Genomic DNA, 27482 nt, shown 5'->3' with positions numbered 1-27482 from the left:
TATTCCTACTCTTTGTTTCCTGTCTGCCAACCAATTCTCTATCCATGTCCATACCCTATCCCAATACCTTGTGCCCTAAATTTGCCCACTAATCAATCTCCTGTGTGGGACCTTATCAAAGGCTTTCTGAAAGTCCAGATACACTATATCCATTGGCTCTCCTTCATCCATTTTACTTGTCACATCCTCAAAAAAATCCAGAAGATTAGTCAAACAGGATTTCCCCTTTATAAATCCATGTTGACTTGGACCAATCCTTTTACTACTATCCAAGTACACTGTTATTACTTCTTTAATAATTGACTCCAGCATCTTCCCCACCACCGATGTCAGCCTAACTGGTCTATAATTCCCCGATTTCTCTCTTGCTCCTTTCTTGAAAAGTGGGACAACATTAGCTGTCCTCCAATCCACAGGAACTGATTCTGAATCTGTAGAACATTGGGAAAATGATCACCAATGCGTCCACGATTTCTAGAGCCACCTCCTTGAGTACCCTGGGATGCAGACCATCAGGCCCTGGGGATTTATCAGCCTTTAGTCCCATCAGTCTAACCAATGCTATTTCTCGCCTTATGCAAATTTCTTTCAGTTCCTCTGTCTTCCTAGATCCTCTGCCCTCTAGTACATCTGGGAGATTATTTGTGTCTTCCTTAGTGAAGACAGAACCAAAGTACCTGTTCAACTCTTCTGCCATTTCCTTGTTCCCCATAATAATTTCACCTGTTTCTGCCTTCAAGGGACCCAAATTTGTCATTAGTATTCTTTTTCTCTTAACATATCTAAAGCGTTTACTAGCCTTCTTTATATTCTTGGCGAGCTTACCTTCATACGTGTGTAGAAAAAAGAACTGCAGATGCTGGTTTGAATTGAAGGTAGACACAAAATGCTGGAGTAACTCAGCGGGTCAGGCAGCATCTCAGGAGAGAAGGAAAGGGAATAAAGTCTGACAAAGGGTCCCGACCCGAAACATCACCCATTCCTTCTCTCCTGAGATGCTGCCTGACCCGCTGAGTTACTCCAGCATTTTGTGGCTACCGTACCTTCATACTTCATCTTTTCACCCCGTATTGCCCTTTTTGTTACCTTCTGATGTCCTTTGAAAGTTTCACAATCCTCTGGCTACCTTTTGCTATGTTATACACCTTTTCTTTTAGTTTTATCCTGTCCCTAACTTCCCTTGACAGCCACGGTTGCGTCTTACACCCCTTAGAATCTTTCTTCCCCTTTGGAATGAAATGATCCTGCATCTTCTGGATTATGCCCAGAAATGCCTGCCATTGCTATACCACCGTCATTCCTGCTAGGATCCTTTTCCATTCGACCATGGCCAGCTCCTCTCCCATGCCTTCATAGTCCCCTTTGTTCAACTGCAACACTGACACTTCTGATTTAACCTTCTCCCTCTGAAATTGCAGATTAAACATCATATTGTGGTCACTACTTCCTAGCGGTCCCTACTAAGCTTCAACATTTTGAGTGTAGGCAAGTAACTTTACAGAATCATATTTTCAATGGAAGCACAGTGCAGCTGCCAAGACACCTCTGAATTATTTTTTTTAAACACAAAATAGCAGAGTAACTCAGCCAGTCAGATAACATCTCTGGAGAACAATGATAGTGATGTTTTGGGTTGGGACTCTTCTTTAGACTGATTGTGGTTGGGGAAGGGATTAAAACTGATAGAGAGAAGGTGCAGAACAAAGCCTGGCAACTGATAGGTGGATGCAGGTGAGGGGGCTTTTTGATATCCTTAAATTTTTATCCTGTGATTCTTAAGCTAAGTAAGAAAGAAAAGGGTTGCACTGAAAAAATGCAAGAATTCATTTTAATTGAAGAGGATTTTTAAAAGATACCTAGCCATATTCAGTCAGAAGCATAAACCTAAGTGATAATGACAATATGCCTAATAGATTTGAAAATATTGATTTCATGTGTGAAGAAAATGTGATTACCTAATGCTCAGTTGACAAATCTCCTGTACAGTCTCTGTTGTTACCTGAAAGCTGGTACCATCTGGTTGTTAATATGACAATTGATACATAAGCAGCACGTTAAATGAGGGACCAACAACAACATGCATTGACCCTTGAATGTTGATTGATGTGGATCTGAACATTCGGTGATAATTCACTTGTGTATGAGAGCTACGTTTTAAACATAGATTCACAACTGTAATGAATAGAAAATTCAAGACATTTTCCTCTGTGTCTATTTTGAAGTATTGCATGCAGGAGCCAATTCAATTAAGTTCTTTGAAATTCATTAACTGAGTTCAATCAAAACAAGCAGTGTAATTTTTAAATGATTACCCAAAATGATCACAAATTTCAAAGGAAAGAAATTAACTCTTATCTGAGATCCAAAACAAAAATTCACAAGCACAAAATATAAATTAAAATGGGTTCATCAAAAGGTAAACATTAAAATGTTTCAAAGCAAAGAATGATTTTTAGTGAAAGCTGATTTTTTAAATTGCATTTCAAAATTTGGCATCCCAAAAATTTCTCTATTTAATTATTAAAAAAATAAAGCAAATCATCCTTGCTGCATCATATTCATGTAAATACGTGATTTTTTTTCAAAACTGAACCATACAGAGTCAAGCAGGAGAAGGCCATTTGGTTCCTCAAGATTTCTCCTCCGTTTAATATTATAGCTGATCAGAGTATTATCTTTGCTCCAAAATTTGTCCTACCCTCCAATTACCTTTCATCCCTTTACATATCAAGAATCTATCTACATTTCCCATTTAAAAATAAATAAATAAATATTCTAAGACTGATTCCACTGCCTTTTAAAGATCATTCCATGGATTCTGTTTCTGTTTTCAACTGCACAACCGCCAACAGCTGGGCTATCTCGTACAGGGGTGAGAGAAAATAATTTGTCTTATCTGTCTTAAGCAGGTGGCCTTTTACTTTTAGACAGTAATCCTTAGTTCTAGATATTTTCACAAAAGAAAGTTTGCTTTGTACCCTGTCAAACTCCCTGGATCTTGCTTTTCAATCAAGTCCCCTCTTGCTCTTCTAACTCCAGCAAATAAAAGACCAGCCTGCTTGATCTTTTGTCTTAAGGGACAAAGGTCTAGGTTTCTTAGGTATTATTCTAGTAAACTTTCTCTGAAACGCATTAACATTCCTCCTAAATATAGAGACTAATACTGTACTCCAAATGTGGTCCCACCATAATTGAAGCATAACCTCTATTCAATTCTCCTATTATATAGGATGACATTCTGTTAGTTTTCCTAATTACCTGCTGTACCAACATGCTATTCGCTTGCAAAAATGTGCAGCAGGCCACCCAGAGCCCTCTTTTGTAATGAGAGCCAACTCCTCCTTTTCTCCTTTGTTCTCCTGAACAATCTGTGCCTGATGTAGAAACATAATGGCTAAATTAGAAACATTGAGATTTATAAACTTGGTGAGAGAATTCATGGTGTGGACTTGGCCCATCTTTGGACTCCACTTGATTTTAAGCCATTTTAATTTTGAGCACATTATTGAGATTGGCAAGTTAGATGCACTCTCGAATAGAACATTTAGTTATGACCATAATGAACCTGCAGGCCCGTGTCACAGAAATTTCTCAAGAATCGTTGACTGCAATTTAGTACAATTAAAAATTCACTCCATTGGCAAGGACCTTGTTATTTCAGAATTATTTTTCCTAATTTGTTTTATCTGCTGCTGGAAGAAAAAATAATCATTTTCGTATTTTGCTTGCTCACAGGATAAAAGGTCTTTCTTGGATATAATTCACACGTACACAGAAGTCCATGGCACAGTTCACGGAACTAGCACAGTCCACATCCCTAATTACGTGAAAAACCACGGGATACTGAGTGGGCGTGACCTTCAACTTCTGCTACGAGAAACTAAGGTGCAGATTGTGGTGCTTTGGATTTTGCTGATGTTTTAATGTGAAGAAGCATTTCTAAAATAAGCACATTGCATCATTAAGACTTAATATTCAAATGAACCACTGTTATTCCAAATTCAACTGTATCTATTCAGCATAGTAGATGGTAGAAAATTGGAAGAAAATCTGACCCCGTTCTGAGCCTTTGGATTTATTGCCAATGAATTAGTTATCTATATGCCTCTACATTATCCTGTAATATATTTCTAACTTTAACAAATATAAAACTTATTGTGCATGTTTCCATTCTAATTATGGCCATGACAGGAAATTGGCAGGTTCCTGGCCTGATTTGTTGCTTTCTTGATTTTCACTATTTTCCCTGACCAGAATGTCCGAATAGCATGGATCTGACTACCAAATTGCACTTTAATTGGTCCCCTCTGAACTTTCTTTGCTATTTGTGCATTTTCCATCTTTCTTGCTCTTTTGTATAATTCTTACTCTTTATTTTCCATCCATTTGTTATCGATGATATTGACCTAAAGTACACTATTTGAAAGCTGCCTTGTGGAGAAATTTTGTTTTCCATTAACCTTCACTGGGGTCCCATTTCCAGTTCCCCTTTAAGTGTCTCCCTTCACATCTATTACAAACCCACTGACTCCCATAGCTATCTAGACTACACTTCCCACCCTGAATCTTTCCTTAGAATCGCCCTTAGAATCTTTCTTCCTCTTTGGAATGAAATTACCCTGCATCTTCTGGATTATTCCCAGAAACACCTGCCATTGCTGTTCCACTGAGATACCTGCTTGGGTCCCTTTCCAGTCAACTTTGGCTCGCTCCTCCTTCATGCCAACATGGTCCCCTTTGTTCAACTGCAATACTGACACTTCCAATTTTACCCTCTTCCCCCTTGTCCTCACCTTCCACCCCATCAGCTGTCACATGCAGCATATAATCCTCCAACATTTTTGCCACCTTCAGGGATCCCGCTACTGGCCACAGCGTCCCATCTCCACCCCTTTCTGCTTTCCACAGAGACCGTTCCCTCCGCAACGTCTTGGTCAACTCGTCCCTTCCCACCCAAACCACTCCCTCCCCAGGTACTTTCCCCAGTCCCTTTACCTCCCCCCTCGACTCCATCCAAGGACGCCGACAATCTTTTCAGGTGAGGCAGAGGTTCATTTGCACCTCCTCCAACCTCATCTACTGTATCTGCTGTTCCAGGTGTCAACTCCTGTATATCAGCGAGACCAAGTGCAACCTCAGCAATCATTTCGCTGAACACCTCTGCTCAGTCCACCTTAACCTACCTGATCTCCTGGTTGCTCAGCACTTTAACTCCCCCTCCCATTCCCAATCTGACCTTTCCATCCTGGGTCTCCTCCATTGACAGAGTGAGTGAGCCCCAGTGCAAATTGGAGGAACAGCACCTCATATTTTGCTTGGGCAGCTTGTACCCCAGCGGTATGAACATTCTCTAACTTCAAATAGCCCTTGCTTTCCCTCTCTCTCCAACCCCTCCCCCTTCCCAGTTCTCCCACCAGTCTTACAGTCTCCGACTACATTCTCTCTCTGTCCCGCCCACTCCTCTGACATCAGTCTGAAGAAGGGTCTCTACCCGAAACGTCGCCCATTCCTTATCTCCAGAGATGCTGCCTGTCCCTCTGAGTTACTCCAGCATTTTGTGTCTCCTTCGATCTAAACCAGCATCCGCAGTTCTTTCTTACACATACTCCCTTTAAACGTAATCAACTTCTCTGGAAAATGTTGTTATAATGCTACAGTGTAATATCTTTATGCATTGGAATAATAACACCGAATAGTCTCAAATTTAGTCTGACACTACCAAAAGCTCCAGTGTGCACTTTAATGGAGATTTATTTTATATATTGGGACCTTACAAACTGGAAGAATTATAGTGTAATCCCTTCCATCTTGCCAAATAACACAGAGCATTAGTTTCCTAATCAATGTACGACCATTTAATTTATGATTTAATTCAAAATCTTTCAAAAGAGTAAGTTAATTTTGTAAAGTGGGCCAAAATGTTACTACCCAGTTGATTGGGAGAGGCTGTTAGCAATTAACAAGACAGTTGGCAAGTGGGAAGTTTTGAGAAGTAAGATAGGAAGAGTTCAGGGTCAAGATGCTTTTGTTAAAGTGAGGGACAAGCTTGGCAATATTAGGGAATCCTGACTGTTGAGGGATGTGGAGGCTCTGGTTAGGAAAAAGGTTTTTCTTGGTTATTGGCAGCTGGGATCAAGCAAGTCTCTTGAGTATTAGGAATGCAGGAGTTTACTTAAAAGAAAATAAGGAGGGCAAAAGGAAACATAAGGAAACCTTGGATTATAAGGTAAAGGAGAATCCTAAGAGATTCTTGAAGTATATTAAGAGCAAAAGGGTAAAAGATAGGTTTCCTAATTCATCAATGTGATCATATATGTGGGGAACCATGGGAAATGGGTGAGATCTTAATCATTTCTCATCTGTATTTACCATGGAAAAACTCATGGAAGCTAGGGAATTCGGGGAAAGAAATAAATGTCCTGAAACCTATTTATTATAACAGAGGTGTTGGCCTCGACGCACGGAAGGATGGAGAAATCCTAGGGGCCCTGGCTAAGCAAACCCTAGAACGTAGGAAGCAAGGGAAAAAAATGCTGCAGCCTTGACAGAGATTTGCCTTCCTTAGCTGTAGGTGAGATACTGGAAGGTGGCTAACATTATGCTTTTAATTAAGAGCTGTAGGGGAACTGCAGTCTGGAGAACTTAATATTAGTGGACAAGACATTTGTGGGCACGTTACTGAAGGGAATTCTGACAGATGGAATCTAACTGCATTTGGGGAAGGCAAAGTTTGATTCAGGATGGTCAGCGTGGTTTGTGAATGGAAAATAGTGTCTCATGAATTTGATTTTTTTTTTTTGAAAAGGTGTCCAGGAGGATTGATAAGGGCAGAGCAGTAGATGTTCTTGACATGCACCATAGCTAGGCTTTTGACAAGGTCCCACACGGTGAATATTTAGATCACATGGGATGGAGGGGTAGTTTAGCTTAGCTGAAGGATTCAGGATGGTATTAAATGGCTGTTGTTCAGATTAGAGGCCTGTGACCAGTGATGTGCTGGAAGGGTTGGTGCTACGTTGCCTGCATTTTGGAAAGGTAAAACAGGGCAGAACTTGCATAGGAAATATCAGGACCCTGGAGAGCATTGTGGAACAGAGGGGCAAAGCTAAAGTACATAGTTCCCTGAAAATGGCAGCACTGGTAAATAAACTGGCGAAGGTGTATAGCATGTTTGTCTTAATCAGATGGAGCATTGGGCACAAAGGTTGGGGTGTCTTGTTACAGCTGTATGGGATGTTGGTGAGAGTGCATCTGGACGCTCGTGTTCAGTTCTGTTTGCTGTATCCAGGAAAAATGTGATTAAACTAAAGAGGGTGCAGAAAAGCTTGTCTAACTTGAGTTGTGAGGAAAGACTGAATAGGCTGAGACTGTTTGCCCTGAACTGAAGGGGGTGGGGGCTTGCAGAGATCTATAAAGCCGTGATGGGTGCAGATTAGATAGATGGTCCCTGTCTTTTTCCAAAAGTAGTGTCTTAAACTAGAAGACATACATTAAAGGTGAGAGGGAAATATTTAAAGATGGCCCAACTGGCAGGTTTTTTCACACTTGATGGTGAGTATCTGGAATGTGTTGCCAGAGAAAGTGACAGAGGCAGGTACAATTACAACATTTAAAAATACATTTGGACAGGTTCATGAATAGAAAAGATTTTGAGGGATAATGGGCCAAATGCAAATAATCAGAACAAGCTCAGGAAGGCACCTTAGTAGGTATGGATGTGTTGCGCGATGGGTTGTTTTCTTGTGTAACTGACTCCATAACAGCGATTCAGTTATTTAAAATTTCATTTGGATGAGTTATTAGGATTTAAACTTTGAAACAATTGCTTTTCACAATTTGTATATTGTATGTTGAAAAAATGTTTTGTGCATTGGCATTCGTTGGTGAAAGATTTCCCACAGACAACACTTCATATGTTTTCTAAATATACATTCAATGGTGTCATGCTTGGTACTGTTCACGCCCATCTTTAAACAAAATACCCTTGCCACTTGTGTGCTCCCATCCAGTCCATTGCTGATGATGCAAACCCAGATGGCAGTGTGAACTGTGAAAAGAATACAGTGGCTTCAGAGGATGTAGAAAGGCGAAGCGATGGGTTCAGGACAGGGCAAATAGAATCTAATGTTGAAAAAGGTTAGGTCGTTCACTTTGTGTTTTTAAATAAAAGATTCATCTTTTTTTTCAACAGTGAGAGTTGGTGTTTGGAGGGACCTGGGTGTTCTTTGAATGCTATAATTGAAAGTTAATATGAAGGTTCAGAAAGCATTTATGTTACACAAATGTTACCTTGGATCTGGGTACAAAAGTAAAAAGATCTTACTCGAATTCTACAGGAGTTATTAAGCTCACATCCATGCAATATTGTGCATAAATTGGGTTTCCCTGTCTCAGGAAAGATATCTTTGCAATAGAGGGATTGTGGCAAGGGTCCTCTAAATTAGTTCCTGGGGTTGTTTGCCATGAGATATTGAAAACTAGGCCTGCACTTACAATATTAGAAAAATTAGAGATGACTTCATTGAACGCACAGAATTCTGATGTTGATGGATGTAAAGTTTATGTATCCCTCACTGGGGTAATGAGAACAAAGGTAGTATAAGAAAATAACAGCAGATGCTGGTACAAATCGAAGGTATTTATTCACAAAATGCTGGAGCCAGCAAGTCAGGCAGCATCTCAGGAGAGAAGGAATGGGTGATGTTTCAGGTTGAAACGTCACCCATTCCTTCTCTCCTGAGATGCTGCCTGATCTGCTGAGTTGCTCCAGCATTTTGTGAATGAGAAGAAAGGTGATCATTTCCAAATAAACAATCAGCCATTATGAAAAGAAATGAGAAGAAATTTATTTACCCAGAGTACAATGAATCTTCCACAATCTCTACCCAAAAGGGTTGTGGAGGCTCAGCTGCAGAGTATATTCCAGACGGAGATTGATCAATGTTCAGACATTTAGAATATCAATGAAAATGGGGTTTGTGAAGGAAAATGACACCAAACTAAAGGATAGTCATAATCTTAATGGAAAAGTTGGAGTAAGGACCCAGATAACCCTACCTTTTTCTTGTGCAATTGAAGGGCTTTCAATAAAGTAATAGTTTCAGGTTGGGTGAGAAATTAATTAATGAAGACCAGTGTTATGAAATAATTAATTGAAGGAATTAATTAAGCTACTGTAGGTGGTTGATGGGGTGGGAGGAGGGTGGTGCAAAGCAGAGTGCAAGTATCATTTGGAAGAGTAGGGAAAAGGGGCGAAGCAGGATAAATGATTGGAAGGGGGAAAAAATGGTCTCAAATTAGGTCATTTTAATTGCGTTTACAAAATTCTACAAAAAATTCAGGAGCAGAGGATATAATTTACAATTATTCTCCGGTTTCTCTACTTTTCAATGTACTTTTTGCACTGTGATTCTATATATACTTTGAACACATCAATACTAATATTATATTTTCATTGTATAGATATCACTGACTAGCCCACTCTCTTAAGTATACATGAGCTGAGTGTCTGGCCGGGCCATTTCAGAATGGTTAGTTGCACAATAGCTAGTTTAGGCAAAAATAGTGTGTACTTCTTGAAGGGAATTAATGAACGAGATAAATTATCAAAACAATCCTGTAGATCACCGTTGTTAATAATTTATTTTATCTAATTAGTGCTGTGGTGTGATTCAAACACCGGTTTACAGCTCAGTGTTTCATGCTTCCTGATACTTGTCCAGTAACTGATCTAGCATATCAATTTATTTTGACATTGTTTCTTTTTGAAAACTTGTTATTTCCAGAACTGATATCCTTTGCAAATCTGAAACTTTATTTTTAACAACGTAGCAACTTATTGTCTTTGTTTTACAGTTGTTTGTTGGCCTTGGGTTTCCATACGAAGGCCCAGCTCCTCTGGAAGCCATTGCAAATGGATGTGCGTTCCTAAATCCACGCTTCAGTCCACCTAAAAGCAGTAAAAACACTGAATTTTTCAAAGGCAAGCCAACTCTCAGAGAGGTGAGTTTATCCTGAGGTTAAAATATGGGAACAAATCTACACTGCTTTGTGTCTGCTCAGTTAATATTCCACAAAGGCAGCAGTTACTCAAGTTTAAAATCATTATTCATTTGGTAATTCAAATGGTCTCTGCATAAATAATAAAAATGGCCTTACCTTGAATGATTAAAAAGCTCCAAATTTGCTGTCAAATCAATGAAAGGAAAAACTTGTTTCAGTGCAAATGCCGAAACCATTTTAGCCAATGATTAATGAGTGATTAAATGCAGAAATTGAAAAGCTGACTTTATGATAATGGCATCTCGTTATCTGATGCTCTTGTGATTCATGTAATGATGCAATTTAGGAGCAGGTATAGGCCATACAGCCCTTCAAACCTGCTTTTCCAGTTACTAAGGTAGTTGATCTGATTATAACTTTGGCTTTGCTATTACCTGTGGTAACCTTTTGCCCCCTATGATTAAGTAGTTATCCACTTTCCCACAGATGTTTAAATTTTCTTCCCACAAACCTTTGCAAAGCAGAGTTCCAGACCTTTAATGATCTGAGAGAAAATATTCACCTCAATTCTTACTTAAATGGGTTATTCTCATTTTAAACAGCGACCCTAATTGTAGATCGTACCCGAGGAAATTTCCACTAGGCACCCACCTGTCAAAACCCTTCAAGACTGTGTATTTTAGTCCAATCCCCTCTCACTCCCCTCAATTCAAACAGATACACAATATGCCCATTCTAATACATCAAAACCCTTCCTAAAACAAGGAGACCAGTACTGTACATGTGGTCTCACTGATTCTCTGTTCAAATGAAATACAATCTCTCTACTTTGTATTTGATTCCTTCACAATAAGTAATAACATTTGTTGACGTTCCTAATTACTTGCTGTTCTACTCATTATCCTTTTGGAAATTGTGTAATACATTACCCAGATCCCTGCATCTCAGAGCTGCACAATATCTCACCAATATCTCACCAGATAAGATGTTTCTTCATTTATTTCAAGGGAAAATTTTGGTTTTCTAATATTTTATTTCATTTGTCAGATATTTACCAACTCACTAATATCTCTCCATATCCTCGTGTAACCTCCTTACAATTTATTTTCTCACCCCTTCCTGTTATTGGCAAAGGAGTTGTCCTGTGAAGCTGCTGTGCTTTCACTGTATTTACAAAGCAAACTCAACACAAAATTATGTTGACTAAATACCCTTTTAATTTTGTGCGGTGCTAATTACAACCATTCAATCCTTTGACACTGGGCGTCTCATTTCTTCAGGTTTTAATTGCTTAAGATTATTTGCACTATATCTTTTTGAGTTTAGAGGAGGGAAAGAAAAAATATTTCCCGGGGGGAGGGGGGAAGAAACAATCATTCCCATATCATCAACACATTCCCTCAGCCCCCACCCCTTCACTGATGTAATTTTCTGTGTATGATTGATGTTGTATTTGTCCTTTTAAATCATACTGTACTTCTTTGTATATTCCAAGAACTTTTAATTTCACTCGGCCTGATTGGTTATTAAGAGATGTAGTTGCTTAACCTGTTCACTCGGATTCCTGATCCTTTGTAGAGGGCTGGTCAAATTTCCACGAGATATAATATCAAATGAGGAAAAACACAAAATAGGACCAGGAGTAGGACACGCATGCTCCTCAGGCCTGCTCTGCAGTTCAGTATGAATATGACTGGTCTTTGCTGGCCTCAACTCTGTTGAGTCAGTTTCCCCATAACCCTCAATTCTTCAATCTTTCAAATATTTATCTATCTCCATCTTAAATATATCTAATGATTTAGCTTCCATCACACTCCGGGGCAGGGAATTCCAAAGATTTACTACCCTCAAAAAGAATAGAAAGGGACTAGTTAGTTAACATCACCATTGTTGAAGTCTTGTGCTCTTGGTAGAACTACTGGAAAAAAAATTGTCTATTCAAACTAAAGTTATTGGTTTTCATACTAGTAATTGGAGAACATGTTTGTAATATGAGAATATATTTCCCTTTTTAAATATGCAAAGACTTGTTTTAAGCCTGCCTCTTTGGCCAAAGTTTTGGCCATCTCCTTAGTATGTAGCGCCATGGGATTTTTTAAACTAAAATGTAAAGCTACTACGATATTAATGTATATTGTCATTGATTATTGTTTTTTATTTCAATTTCATTCATTTGTGTTTTGCTGTGACAATTAGTCTAACTTGTTCTAGGTAGACACAAAATGCTGGTGTGACTCAGCGGGACAGCTGAAGAATGGTCTCGACCCGAAATGTCACCCATTCCTTCTCTCCAGAGATACTGCCTGTGCTGCTTGAGTTACTCCACCATTTTGTGTCGACCTTGGATTTAAACCAGCATATGCAGTTCTTTCCTACACAGTCTGTAACTTATTCTTGCAGTTGACTTCACAACATCCATATGCTGAAGTATATATTGGAAAACCTCATGTCTGGACTGTTAACATTGATGATCCTGTTGAGGTTGAGCATGCAGTCAAAGCTATTCTTAATCAGAAGGTAAAGTTAACTTTGAAACACAAATCTGAATAAGTAATGTCTTTGGTGTTTCGTTGAGAACTTTGGGACAGGACAAGAAGACCATTATTTATCCGAAAAAAAATCTGCTGGTGGAACACAGTGGGTTAGACAGCAACTGTGGAGGGAAATGGACAGATTGTTTTTCTTTAGACTACTCCATTATTTTATGATGCTTAAAAACAGTAAAACTGAGAAAGCGCAAGTATTGGTCCATATTGGAATCTACAGAAATTGTCCTATATTGAGAAATTAGCTGAATGTACCTTTTATGATTATAGCATTTAACTGATTTAGATGTGATGTTGAAGCATGCAGAATTCTTATGGACCTTTAAGTTTTTGGTTTGGGGTTATTATTGTCTCATGTACGGGGTACAGTATTTTGCATGCTATCCAGTCAAATCAGATAACATTGTACATAAATGTTATGTATATCAATCAAGTCAAACTCGAGTGCAATAGGTAGGGCAAAGGGGAAAATGCAGTGCAGAATATAGTTCTCAGTGTTGTAGCGTACCAGTTCCAGAGACAACGTCCAATGTCTGCAATTGGTTAGAGTCGAATCGGAGAGTACTCTAGCTTATGAAAGGACCATTCAGAAGCCTGATAAGAGGGGAAGAAGCTGTTCCTGATTCTGGTAGTGTGTGTTTTAAAGCTTCTGTATCTTCTGCCTAATGGGAGTGAGGAGGAAGATGACCAGCGTGGTCCAAGTCTTTTATTATGTTGGATTTTTTTTTGAGGCAACGTAAAGTGTAGATTGAGTCAATGGTGAGAAAGAATATAGAAACAAGGAACTGCAGATGCTGGTTAACAAATAAAAGTCATAAAGTGCTGGAGTAATTCAGCAGATCAGGCAGCATCTGTAGAGAACATGGATAGATGACGTTTTGGGTCAGGAGCCTTCATCTTAAGCTTATGTGTAGGTCCAATTAGACAAGTAATTAAGCATTTCATTAGTGATATTGGTGTTAACAAAAAAATGGGGAGCTTTTGTTGCAATGGTATCGACTGTTGTTGAGGTCTCGCCTATAATGCTATGTATAGTTTTGGGTCATAAAGGATAGGAGTCGAATTAGGTCATTCAGCCCATTCATTCATGGCTGATCCATCTTTCTTTCCTAACCCCATTCTCCTGCCTTCTCCCCATAACCTCTGACACCTGTACTAATCAAAAATCTATCTATCTCTGCCTTAAAAATATCCACTGACTTGGCCTCTACAGCCTTCTGTGGCAAAGAACATCACCCTCTGAGACATGTTTCCTCATCTCCTTCCTAAAAGAACGTCCTTTAATTCTGAGAGTATGACCTCTAATCCTAGACTCTCACACTAGTGGAAACATCCTCTCCACATCCACTCTATCCATGCCTTTCACTATTCTGTATGTTTCAATAATTCCCCTCTCATTCTTCTAAACTTCAGCGAGTACAGGCTCATTGCTGGCAAACGCTTATCATAGTTTAACCTCATTCCTAGGATCATTTTTGTAAACTTCCTCCCAAAGCCAGCACATCCTTCCTCAGAAATGGTGCCCAAAATTGCTCACAATATTTTCCTTAACAAATAAAATATATAATAAAATTGAAGCAATAAAATTGAAGCAAGACAGTGCTGGAGTAACTCAGCAGGTCAGGCTGTATTGCTGGAGGGAATGGATAGGGTCATGAGTATTCTTCAAATTAATTATCGTGGGGAGGAGAAAGCTGGAAGAGACGTTGGGTTGTGACAAAGCTTGGCAAATATTAGGTGGATACATTTGAGGGGGGCTTGATTGGCAGATGTATGGAGTAGGCTACAGATGAAAAGGAAGCTTCTTCCCACAGGCCATCAGGACTGTCAACTTTTATAACCCCAGAGACTAAATTTTTGTCGACACTTTTTGTGCTATGTTTAGTAACTTATTAACTTTATTTATATGCTGTAACTGTAATTCTTTTTGTGCACAACCCGCAGGCATTGCCACTTTCATTTCACTGCACATCGAGTATGTGTATGTGACAAATAAATTTGACTTGACTTGACTTGACTTGACTTGAAATGAAAGGTGTTCAGATGAGAGAAGAGGAATGAAATGTAAAGCTGGACTGAGGGATATAGGTGGCAGGAGTTGTGTTGGGGAGGGGGCAGGTAGGCTCAGGAAAGATGAGGTAAAGGGGTGGTGTTAGTTGAAATTGGAAAAATCTGTGGTCTTATTGCTGGTTTGTAAGCTGCCCAAGCGGAATATGGGGTTCTGTTCCGCCAATTTGCATGTGGCCTCACTCTGGTAATGGCAATTCCACCTTTGGAATCAAAAGCGAAATTGCTAAATCAAAAATGGAGGGCTCTGTCTTTTCTCTGAACAATTATAATCGATGAAAGAAGGGAATTAATGCACCTGTGGAACAGGCCAGTAATTAACAAATGAAGTTCAGCTCGTCTAAATGCAAGATAATATGTTTTGGTAGAAAGAATAGCGAGATCACTTCTTCGGAATGTCTGGGTCTAAATGGGGTGGAGGTTCATAGGAGATAGAATTTAAATATATTAAATCACTAACTGCTGTGGTACAGGAAAACAAAAAAAATTAAAGAGAAAAATGATGAACAATGAGGTCTATTTCTAAAGAGATAGAATTGAAAAGAAGGAAAATATGCTGAACTTGTGTGGATTCTTTACATTGCTTGCTTCTAGTTCTGTTTGCCATTCAATAATAAGGTTATTGACACACACCTGAAAAGATAGAGAAGATTTACAATGTTACTAGAGATGCAATGATAGGCTTAACAGAAAACCTATATGTGGAATGGATCTGAGAAAAGGAGGGCGAGGAGGGGATTGTCAAAATTGTGAAGCTTTTACATAGAATGGATACAGCAAGAAATGGCTTCACTTGTAGGAAATATTATAATTAAAGACTGCCATTATAAGGTTGTTACCAAGTGATCCAAAGGGGATTTTAGAAGAAATGCCTTTACACGATGTGTGATAAGAATATGGAACTGATTACTGCTGGGAGGAAAGCAAAAACTTACAGATACATTTAAGGGAAGGCTAGACAAGTAAATAAGGGAGAAAAATAAAAAGAGGGTTGCACTGATAAATTACGGGAGGAATCTGAAATAAGCATAAGGTCTGGCAAGGAGCGTGTGAGCGTAGTAGTTTGTTTACAGTGCCAAATATAATTCAAGTAAATCTTTATTTCTACTCTAAGCAAACCTTGACAGTTCTCTTCAGTGCGATTCTGGAACAAGTTCCATGGTCCGCCTACTGGATCTCCCAGTTGCTAACCATTTTAACTCTCTTTTCCATTCCATACTGACCTTTCTGCCTGCATGCAAACTGGAGGAACAGCAGAACGGCACTCTGTGTTCTGCTTGGCTAACTTACAACCCCACTGTTTGAATACTGCATTCTCCAATTTTAGGTAACCTCAAACACACACCCTGTCCCCCAGTCTTTCTCACACCTTCTGCTTTAATCTCTGGCTTTTGTTCCAACCATCTGCCTATCAAAAACTCCTCCCGCCTGTGTCCACCGCACTTTATCCTGCCTCTCCTCTCTCCCTGTTTCCCCATGCCCCCTGACCTGTCTAAAGAAGGGTCCTGACCTAACCATGTTCTCCAGAGATACTGCCTGAACAGCTGAGTGACTGTGTGTCCATTTGTATAAACCACGCATCTACAGTTTCTTGTTTCTTTTACAATCTTCATTAATAGTTATTTCCACTACCAACTATCAGCGACCTCTTCTGGATGTGTAGGTAATTACAAGTTTGGTGCAGACTGAAATAACTTTCCATGGCATACTTTTACAATATCATTGTTGTCACTTGCCATTTAAGAGGGAGGAAAAAAAATCCTAGTAGGGAGAAAAAAAGCAAATGTATATTCTTAACTTTTAAAATAAATCAACAATTTCAGAATTATGCATATACTTTCAACTCCTGTGTGACTTTATCTTACTTCATGCAGGCAACATTTTCTCAGTCCTTAACCTTTGTTGTACTTATTACATCTTTTGGACTTGGCTAACATCTGAAACCTTTTGAGTTCAGCTGAGCTATAGTGTGCAGTTCTGGTTACTGTAGGAAGGATGTAATTTTAGATTACTTTAGTTTAGAGATACAGCGCGGAAACAGGCCCTTTCGGCACACCAATCGCCGACCAGCAATCCCTGCACATGAAGACTATCCTATACCCACTTGGTAAATTTTTACATTTACCAAGCCAATTTACCTACAAACCTTTATGTCTTTAGAATGTGGGAGGAAATCGAAGATCTCAGAGAAAACCCAAGCAGGTCACGGGGAGAACGTACAAACTCCGCACAGACAGCACTTTAAATTATGCTAGAGAGTGTACTGAGAAGATTTACCAGACTGTTGCCTGGATTGGAGCTTATGGTTATAAAAGAACAGCTTTTTGGCCAACTGTATGTAAAAATAACATGATGGCAGTGGGCTGAGAAGGTGACAGATCTACAATTTTCCCAAGCAGTTTAGAATGGACATGACCAAATGGATGCCTCCTTTGCAGTAAATTTCAATTATTTAATGTTAACCAGGGCCAATAAGCCCCAGTCTTGTCAGATCCTCCACATCCCACCACCCTCTGCTGTAGTTTGGAGACGAGCATCATCTGAAAATTTTTTTTAAGAACGATTAAGGAGAAAAGAGGAAAGCATAAGTAGGTCTGGTTTGACAATAGTGTGCACTGGACTGAAACTATTCTAATGGACCCTCGGACGTTCATTATTGGCGGTTACCAAATGCACAAGTATCCAAAGAATCATCGTGACAATCAGTTTGGTCATATGTATCCTAGCAGTCGTTGATTATATCAAAAGTAATAGACCAGAGTGTCCAGGGTAGTATTTCATTATTCATATAGCATCACACAAACATATTATCTGGTCACTGTATCATTGTCTATTTGGAGGTTTCTGTGCACACATTGGCAGCTATCTTTCTTTTGTTTGAAAAGTGAATACTCTTTTTGAAGGTGCTTGGTTTTCTGAAAAGTGCTTTAAATTGTGAGAAGTATAACGTATGCTTTTTCTAACATCCCATGATCTGCAAAAACTTATTAACGAATATTTATCGTTTTTAGTTTAGAGATACAGGGTGCCACTATGCTGCCCTTGTTTGTTATTTGTAGGAGTATTCTCAATGGTATTAGCTGCTGTCAATTTGCATGCAGCAGCTCGGTTGGTACTAGATCATGATTTAAAATTTCATCCAATCTTTTCAGTTGATGTAAGCAAAGGAACTAAGTTTGTCCAACTCCTGAACATAATGTAACAAATGTGCACCTTGAAGAATTTTCTGAGATTGTCTGCGTTTCATTTTCTTTGGATATAAATTTCATCATGGTTATTCTAAGAATTTCTTGGGAATGATGACTAGAGTTGAAGCTTTAAATGACAGCATTCAAAATAATCTGTTAGTGCTTAATATTTGACACAGCCATATTTTTCTCTTCAATAGATTGAACCATATTTGCCCTATGAATTTAACTGCGAAGGAATGTTGCAAAGAGTCAGTGCTTTTATTGAAAATCAGGTAATTTATTTTTATTTTCTATTCAAGGGCAATCTAGAAATGCTTACTTTCAGGCAAATTCCTGCAAAACTACATGAGTTGTAATTTCTCTGTTTTAGGTTTTAAATTTGTTATAATTTTTATAAACTTACACAGTAAAGGAATGGTGCTTGAGACAATTGCAATATTTAGTTATTTTTAATATCATGAAATTAACATGAAAACAGTTATCTTGTCTGTGTCATAAATTTATGAAATATTGAAATTTTCATTTTCCTGGTGCATATGATCATTAAATAATCTTGACTAAAAATGATTAAAACAATCTCAGTAGGTTTTATTTATCATTGTTTCTACCTTTTACAAGAAAAAGCTGTTTTTGGTTTAACCAACTCATCAAGTAATAAGTCATTGTAAGTGTTGTAGATCAGAGGGATCTAGGAGTGCAGGTACATAGTTCCCTGAAACTGGCATCACAAGTAGACAATGGTACATTGGCCTTCATTGAGTATAGAAGTTGGGATGTTATGTTACAGTTGTACAAGACGTTGGTGAGACCATATTTGGAGAACTGTGGTCAGTTTCAGTCATCCCATGAATGTTGCCAGGATGAGGGGTTGAACTATACGGGGAGAGGTGGGGCTAGCTGGGACTTTTATTCATTGAGGAGGCTGAGGAGGCGATCTTAGAGGTGTATAAAATTATGAGGGGAATAGATAGGATGAATGCACAATCTTTTACCCAAGGCAAAGGAATCAAGAATCAGAGGACATAGGTTTAAGGGGCAACATATAGTACGAACCTGAAGGGCAACCTTTTCATTCAGAGGGTGGTGAGTATATGGAACGAGCTGCCAGAGTCGGTAGTTGAGGCAGGTATTACAACAACATTTAAAAGACATTTGTACTGGTACATTGATAGGAAAGGTTTAGCAGGATATGGGACAAACAAGGGTAAATAGGACTAGCTTAAATGGGGCATTAGGTCAGCTTGGACTAGTTGGGCTGAAGGACCTGTTTCTGTGCTCTATTAATCTATGGTTACCTGAATAAAGGCTGTATTTTCCAGGATGTCAAGCCCAACATTTACAGTAAGAGTCAAGTCCTGAGTGTTCAAGTGTTATATGTACCGACAATGGAACAATAAAATTCTTGCTTGCAGCAGCATAGTGGGCCAGTAAACGCAATACACCTAGATTTAATAACCATAAGACTAGTGGGAAAATAACCCAAAGTCCTTTGTACAATCAGTCTGTCCATTGTTCATAGTTGAGGTTAGTATCCTACAGTGTTTAAGAGCCTGATGATTGTTGGGAAGAAGATATTCTTAAATCTGATGGTCAAGGTTTTCGGAGTCCTCTGCTTTCCCAATGGTGGGAAAGAAATGAAAGTGTGGCCAGTGCGCTGTTGGTCATTGATGATATTGGCTGCCTTTTTGAGGCAGAACCTCCGATAGATTCATTCTATGGTGGGAAGATCTCTGTTGAATACCTGTGATAAACCTGGCAGTGTTGACCATTTCCAGTAATCTCCATTGTTCCTGAGTGTTCGAGTTACCGAACCACGTTGTGATGCAACCAGTCAATATGCTTTCTACTGTGCACCTACCGATGCTCCAAGAGAGTATTGCCAACATACTGAATCTCTTCAATCTTCTAAGGAAATAGAAGCATTGATGAGCTTTCTTTAAGCACCAATGTGCTGGGCCCAGGACAGATCTTCAGAGATATGCATACCCAGGAACTTGAAGTTGTTCACTCTTTTAAACACCAACCCATCAATGAAGACAAGCTCATAGATCTTCGGCTTTCCCCTTCTAAAGTCATCAATCAGCTCCTTGCTGAGAATATTGAGAGCAAGATGGTTGTTCTGGCACCATTCAATCAGATTTTCTATCTCCTCATATACTCTGTCTCATCATTCGTTCAACAACAGTGGTATTGTCAGTGAATTTAAAGATGGGATTGGAATTTGTGTCTGGCTATGCAGTCATGGGTATAGAGTGAATAGAGCAGGGAACTGAGCACACAGCCCCTGAGGTGTTCCTGTGCAGATCATTTTTTGGGAGGAAGTTTTGTTGCCAATTCAAATTGTTCTGATTGGGGTCTGCCGATGAAGTCGTGGATCCAGTTCACTCGGGATGAGCAGAGACCCGGTTCGCTGAGTTTGATAACAAGTTTGAAGGAAATTATGATGTTGAATGCCGACCTGCAGTCAATGATCAACAGCCTGACGTACATGTTCTTGTGTCCAAGTTATCCAGTGCAGAGTTGAGAGCCAGCGACTTTGCAGTCCCCATTGATCTATTGTTGTGTTGGTAGACAAATTGTACTGGATCTAGGTCCTTGCTAAGGTAGGAGTTGATGTGTGTCATTTCTAAAGTCTCAAAACACTTCACGGACATTAGCGTCACTGGTTGGTAGTCATTGAAATGTGTAATCTTACTCTTGGTATTACCGATGCCCTTTTAAGGCTTCAAGGATGTGGGAACCTCAGACTTTAGTAATGAGAAGTTGATGACATCTGTAAAAATTTCAGCCAGGTCCACACAGATTTTAAGATCGAGGTCAGGTACAGAACCAGACACTTTCCAAGGGTTTCCCCTCATGAAGGATCTTGTGACATCAGCCTCGGTGATTACAACCACAATGCTGTTGGCAGTTCTGTGGCCTAAGATTGGTGTTCTCCCTTTTGGATTTCAGCATAGAATGCATTGAATTCATCTGAGAGCGATGCCTCATTGTAGCTTGAACTATCATTTGATTTTTGCCTTGTAGGAAGTGATGGCTTGCAAGTCCTGTCACAGCTGTCGAACGTCTTAGTCATCCAAGGTTTAAAGCAAAAGTGCCTTTTTGCCTTTCTAATGGCATTATTGAGGTTAAACCTGAATATTCTATATGAACTTGCATCACCAGACTTGAATGCATGAGATGTAGACCTCACTAGATTATGGACTTCCTGGTTTCTTATTGGGGAGCACTCAGCTGTTTTGGTGGGAACACGCTCTTCTACATGCTCAATTACCTTATGAAGTTGAAACAACTGTGATCCTGTGGCGCTGCAGGTCACATGCTAGTTTGTTTTTTTTGGGTTTTTTTTTTAGAGATACAGCACGGAAACGGGCCCTTCTGCCCACCGGGTCCGCACCGCCCAGCGATCCCCACACACTAACACTATCCTACACACACTAGGGACAATTTTTACATTTGCCCAGCCAATTAACCTACATACCTGTACGTCTTTGGAGTGTGGGAGGAAACTAAAGATCTCGGAGAAAACCCACGCAGGTCACGGGGAAAACGTACAAACTCCGTACAGATGGCGCCCGTAGTCAGGATCGAACCTGAGTCGCTGCATTCGCTGTAAGGCAGCAACTTTACTGCTGCGCCACCGTGCCGCAACTTGTAGGAAGTGACTTCTTCAAACTGCTCTTGTTGAAGTCCTTAGCTTTGAGAATGGCGTTGGGGTATGTTGAACAGTGCTTATTGACGATGGAGTGCTAACCGAACGTCTACCTGGGGTGGGTTTATGGTTTATTTAGTGAAAAGTATTGAAAAATGTTCTGAACATATTACACACAACAATTACTGAAACTCAAGTCATGCACATCTGTGACAGAAAGCTACGATATTAGTTATGAACTTGTTGAAATGTTAACTCGCCTCACATTAACCCCATTTTTACTATTGAAATGTTAACTCTTCCCCCCTTCCCCATTAGTTTTACATTTTGGGTTGGACATTTCTACCCTGGGAAAAAATGGAATTGAGTATCAATTTAGCTTTTAACAATTTATCTTGACCAACAGTAACATGATATGTAAGCTCCACGATGCCGCTCTACAGGACTTTGGTTACATTATTTATTTTCCCCTTCCCAACCAATTATTTTCCAAACCTTTCTGTGAAAAATTCTCAGTCATTATTCCCTCCTTTGAGTGGTTTCCCTTCCATTTTCTCTACTGCAACCATCAGTTTTAAACTGATGCATCTGCAATAATCAACACTTGAGATAAGATCCATGAAAGTTTAATTTTGATCGGGTAATGTTTAAATGCTTATTTAATGGATGGGGCAGCAACAGTTTGGAAGACTGTTTTCTTCCCATCCTCGGCTTAACACAGTGAAATTCTTTGAGTTACAAACAGTCCAGGGGAGTATTGCCATACCCCCAATCATCAATTAGCAAGTGTACAGAAAAAGTGTACTGAGCCTGCATGCAAGAGGCGCCATGTTTTGAAAGGACACCAATGATTCGGATTGGTTTTTAATATTTTAGTGGATATTGATAGTTGATTAAATAAATTCTGGAATTAAAATTAATTTGCATTCCCCAGATTCTCTGTGACGTATGTCTCTCCATCTTTAATTCAGCTCTTTGGATTGCTGGACCAGTAACCTAACCACACCTGTCCAGTTACAACTGTGATAACATTAAAACATCTTTTAGAAAACATGTAATTGAGCAAAAGATTTAGCTTTTAACAATTTATCTTTACCAACAGTTATATAATATGTAGAAGGAAGCTATTCAGTTAATGACAAGACCCTTAAACAGCATTGATCTCAGAGTCAAAGTTCATAGCTCACTAAAGGTGGCACCACAAGTAAATAGTGTGGTAGAGAAGGCATATAGAATGCTTGCCTTCGTTGCTAGGGGCTTTGAATGTGAGAATTAAGAGTCAGGACTTCAATATGCTGCTCTGTAGACTTTGGTTAGTCCACATTTGGAGTATTGCATGTGGTTCTAGTTGTCCTATTACAGGAAAAATATTGAGGCTTTGGAGAGGGTGCAGCGGAGGTTCAGTAGAATACTGCCTGGATTAGAGGGTTTTAGCAACAGGGTCGGATAAACTAGGATTGTTTTCTCTGGGACATCGGAGGTTGAGGAAAAACTTGACAAACATAAAATGATGATAGGCAAGAATACGGCAGACGGTTCAAACCTTTTTTCAGGGTAGAAATGTCCAACACAAAAGGGCACAGCTATAAAGTGAGATGGGGAAACTTGAAATAGAAATGTGCATGGCCTTTTTTTTTTTTTTAACACAGTGGTGGGGGCTTCGAATGCATTGCCAGTTGGGGTGGTGGAAGCAGATACGATGTCAGCTTTTAGATAGGTATAGGGAAGTACAGGGAATAGAGAGATATAGATATCTACAGGCAGATTAGATAAGTTTAACTATGCTCACTGGTCGGCACAAATATTGTGAGCCAAAGGGCCCACTGTGCTTTACTGTTCTATGTTACATTTCCTATCCAAGTTCTCTGATTTTCCTCTTTTATATTTAAGTTTTTTGAACTCCTTTTTTCTGTTGCTGGAACCAACATTTAAATTTGGCAGACGGGGGGAAAAAATCTATCAAAATCTTGTATATAATCACTATTGTCCTATTTGCGCCAGCAAATCCATTTCAAAGCTATGAAGACACTTGATAATATTCTACAACAGTGGATAGATTCTAAAACATCAGAAGTACATGAATAGAACATAAGCACTTTTATATTGCCTTTCACCATAAGTAGAATATAAAAATAGTAGGGCTACCTTTTTTTTTCTGAAATAAACACACAATCGTGAACCTATTATTTTCACTCCTGTTCTTATTGCCTGGGGAATATCCCTTAAAGGGCAAGTATGTCAAGTTATTGTTTGCTGACTCAAACACAATGCATGAATAATTGCTTGGTTTTGTGATTTTTAAATACAATTGTATGTTAATGTATTTTTAGCTGTTTTAAATATGAAACTGGGATTGCACTAGCACTATTATTTCTTGCATGTATTACTTTAAAACTGACGTACAATATTTGAGCCATAAATAGTATAGATCTTTTGCTGAATGTGATTTTAAAAAATTGCTGAAGATGATGTCATATCATAGTCAGAATATTTAAATCAACATTGTAGGATTTCTGCCATGGTCAAGTGATGTGGCCTCCATTGAGTGCACTCCAAGTTAAAATTGCACCTCGCAAGCAATCTTGCAAGCAGATCTGTCAAGAGAATAAGCTCATATGTGAACCATCCTTTTTTCAACATCTGAATAAAGACAGTGACTTGCAAAAGTAAGTACTCATATCCTTTTAAATTGAATGTGGTGCAGTTCTGTATTGCCTTCCTGAATAATCCCAATTGACAACAAGTTTATGCGTGTTTTAATAAACTTTAACTAGTATTTGTAGAATAAAGATCATGCACAATTTTCTACATTGTGTTAATATTTTGTCAAGCTTTTCTGAAAACTTTGTGTTCCTAGAAAATAAATAGCAAAAGTTAATAATTTGCAGCTTAATTGCATTTAAATTAATGTATATTTTGTTGTTGCTTACAGATACGGAATTGAATGCCAGTTATTTGAATCTCTAAATGATATTGTTGTTCCGGCTTATGATGAAAACAAGAAGCACTGTTTTTTCCAGAGCGATTTGTTGCTTTTCAGCTGTGCAGGTTCAAATGAACATTTCAAAAGAGTCTGTCCATGCAGAGACTATATGAAGGGACAAGTCGCTTTATGTCAAGAATGCTTATAGCACTTGCTTTTCCCACACACTCTAGTTTGTGCAAAAGAAAAGCTGGGATATTAGGTGGTCTGAACATCTTTTTAAAAGGGTTATCATTTATAAAAGTCTTTTTTGACAAGATTTGGTGTATAGATGTAAATGAAAGATGCACTACTAAATATTCTAAATTCAGAAAGTCATGTTAATAAATATAAAATTAAAAGTTGCCAGCTAAATAAATAACGGGCTGCTTAAAAGGTTTTCGTTTTCTTTTAATTCATGAGAAATAAACAGAATCCGAACCAAAGGGTTTAACATCGGTTTAGAAGCAATGTCACTGGAATGTTTCAATATAATCATACCCAGATAAGAGAATCCTGTGATCATTATTTCAGATGTGATTTCCATCTTTGTTATGACCACTGCAGGCAGTTATTTAAAGGATTGTATGCTGATATTGCTGATAGTAATAATTTTAAAGCATAGCAGGATTTAAAACAATTATCATTCTATGAGATTTGATTTAAACATTTGAAGGATTTTTTAAATTAAAGTAAAATTTTCAAATAAGAAATGGAGAATTCCTTCGAGCTTTATTACATTATAATCATTACTTTTGGCTTTATTAGACATCATTTAAGATACTGATTGTGTTCCCAACTTACTGATCCAAACTGTCAACTGATGTTAAGTGGACGTATTTCAGGCCGCAAATAAGTTGGCTAGATGGGCATTTTAAGTAGCAACCTGCTGAAATAGTTCCTTTTGTAAATTGTACATAGACAGCCTGGTGTAAAATGTTTTTTTTTTAATCTCTCTGTAATCATATCATGTTTACCATAAAAATGAAGCAGAATTTCATATTTGCACTTTTCTTTTCAGGCTCAGGAGTATACATATTTTAGGCAGTGTAGTAAAACATTTCAGCCATACAGAAAATAAGCAACAAATATTCTTGTCACCAGAGTGTTTGACTATGTTACAAATATTTCAATCATCTTTCTCTAAAACTAAATTGAATCTGTGTTTGATCCATTAGCAGAAAGTGCTGAAGAGAATTGGAGCTGAAATTCTAAAGTACAGCATTGCAAAAATCTGGATTTCTTTTCATTGTTATTAGTGAGTTAGAAACCATTATCAACTGGAAACAAATGTAAATTTCAAAACTGCTCACTGTTTATTGAAGGAGGATTGGTATCAGTTATATTGTAAACAATATGAAGATATCAGCCGAGTGATGGGCGAGTTGTAAAGGTGCTGAAACCTTTTTGAGCAATTGATATATAATATCCATTTATTCATTTTTACTTGAATTCAACACATCTTGGTTCCGCTGATTATTAACCCTAATCTGAATGAAATTTAATGGTTGAAGAATATGTAAATGCAGTAATGTTTAAAAATAAGTATAGCTTATGGAAAATAAAAAGCAGTGACATTTAGTTAATCAATAGCAGTTAAACCTCATTAACAGCAGGGTTGCACATTTGTATATTATTTTTTTTTAAGCTATTCTGTAACTTGCTTTCTTTGCTTTGTTGTGCTTGTAAATATTAAACGTTTTCTGTAGCTATGATGCCATGTTACGTAAATTATGTGCCTTTTTAAGGGTAGTAAAGTTGCTTTATCAACTTGTATTAAAAAAAACTATTCTTAATGGCAGTCATAATTTAGATTGTGCATAGCGTTGTTAAGTGAGGAAATAGAAAACAATTTTCCTGTATATTTTCGCAGATGGCATATATTGAAATGAGTTGTGCTTTGAAAGCTGTACTTGCAAGCATAGAAATTGTTTCCAGTTTTTGATCAGCAGGAGAAAAAACTTTATTTTTCAATAAATCTTTTCTGTGAAGAGAATTTCTTCAACTGTACATTATAATTTGTGAACATACAGAATTCATTTTAAAATAAACACAGCTTAAGTTTAATAATCACTCTTGTATATTACAACTTGAAATTCCAAGCACAGTTCATGAACATATATTATACAGCACAGATCCTATTCAACTGCAACATATTCTGCGTGTTTAATTGTCATATGTACCGACAACGGAACAGTGAGATTTTCATTGTTCCATTAGACTAAAAAGCTGAGGAATCCAGCAAAGTGCAAACAAAATTAACTCCCAATTATTCTCACAATGTGCAATTATTTACACTAAATTAAAACTTAAAATCAGGCCTTCCATGAGGTTGGGAATTTTGCTTCAATAAGCTCTTCTTGGCTATCTTATAGTAATCTAATGTTCATATTGTTTCTGACATGAAAATGTGACAATTTCAATATTGTCCAATAATGTCATAAACATTCGAAAGAACAAACATGGCTATTCACCACTTTCGCTGAACTTAAATCTTAATCAAAGTTTCCTGCAGCTTAAAATAAGAACAAAATACATTCTGTGCACATAAGCCTACTTTTGATTTACATTTTGCCAATATGGAAGTTTGTGTAAGTTTATTTTACACACTGAACATTACATAGGTCTTGTGCTTTAACTTGTGCCGTTCTGTAGACTTCTCACTCTACCTTTCTTTAAAAATAACTCTTTTAAAACTGCAGAATTACACACTTGCAATTTAATGTTATTCCTTGGCTCTGAATTAATGTTTGTTCAATGGATCAATTTGGGGCATTTCCTAGCATTAAATTTGCCATCTATGTCTTACAATTGCCAAATATAATGTTCAGATTAATGAAGTAGTTTGGCATATATATTTGGTTCATCCTTTCAGTTGTACCAAATTTTAAAATTTGCTGCGTTTAGATATTTGAGGTTCTAATCAACTTTTATTTGCATTATTTAGAGATTTTTCAAACCTTTAAGTAAACAAAAAGTAAGGAAATTTGTGTTTGGTAGATTATTTCTTTGTTGTAACAATGCTTCTTGGCAATAAATCTTATACCGTTGGAAAGCCTGTT

The 27482-nt window shown here is 38.1% G+C and overlaps 1 protein-coding gene across 5 annotated transcripts in view; it reads left to right on the top strand.

The window, feature by feature from the left end:
- mgat5 (alpha-1,6-mannosylglycoprotein 6-beta-N-acetylglucosaminyltransferase) overlaps positions 1–27315 on the top strand; it is a 108782-nt gene extending 81467 nt beyond the window's left edge. For all 5 annotated transcript variants that reach the window (XM_078403435.1, XM_078403434.1, XM_078403433.1 and 2 more), the window contains 6 exons: positions 3736–3885; positions 9856–10002; positions 12403–12519; positions 18004–18078; positions 23967–24124; positions 24391–27315. In XM_078403435.1, coding sequence (XP_078259561.1) covers positions 3736–3885; positions 9856–10002; positions 12403–12519; positions 18004–18078; positions 23967–24124; positions 24391–24589 — 846 coding nt within the window. In that variant the 3' untranslated portion in view covers positions 24590–27315. The remainder of the gene's footprint in view (positions 1–3735; positions 3886–9855; positions 10003–12402; positions 12520–18003; positions 18079–23966; positions 24125–24390) is intronic.
- The last annotated feature ends 167 nt before the right edge of the window (positions 27316–27482 follow it).

Source organism: Rhinoraja longicauda, chromosome 8 (genome assembly GCF_053455715.1).
Source record: "Rhinoraja longicauda isolate Sanriku21f chromosome 8, sRhiLon1.1, whole genome shotgun sequence".
NCBI lineage: Eukaryota > Metazoa > Chordata > Chondrichthyes > Rajiformes > Arhynchobatidae > Rhinoraja > Rhinoraja longicauda.
The sequence above is the reverse complement of the archived record's forward strand: the minus strand, read 5'-3'. Positions and strand labels throughout refer to the sequence as shown.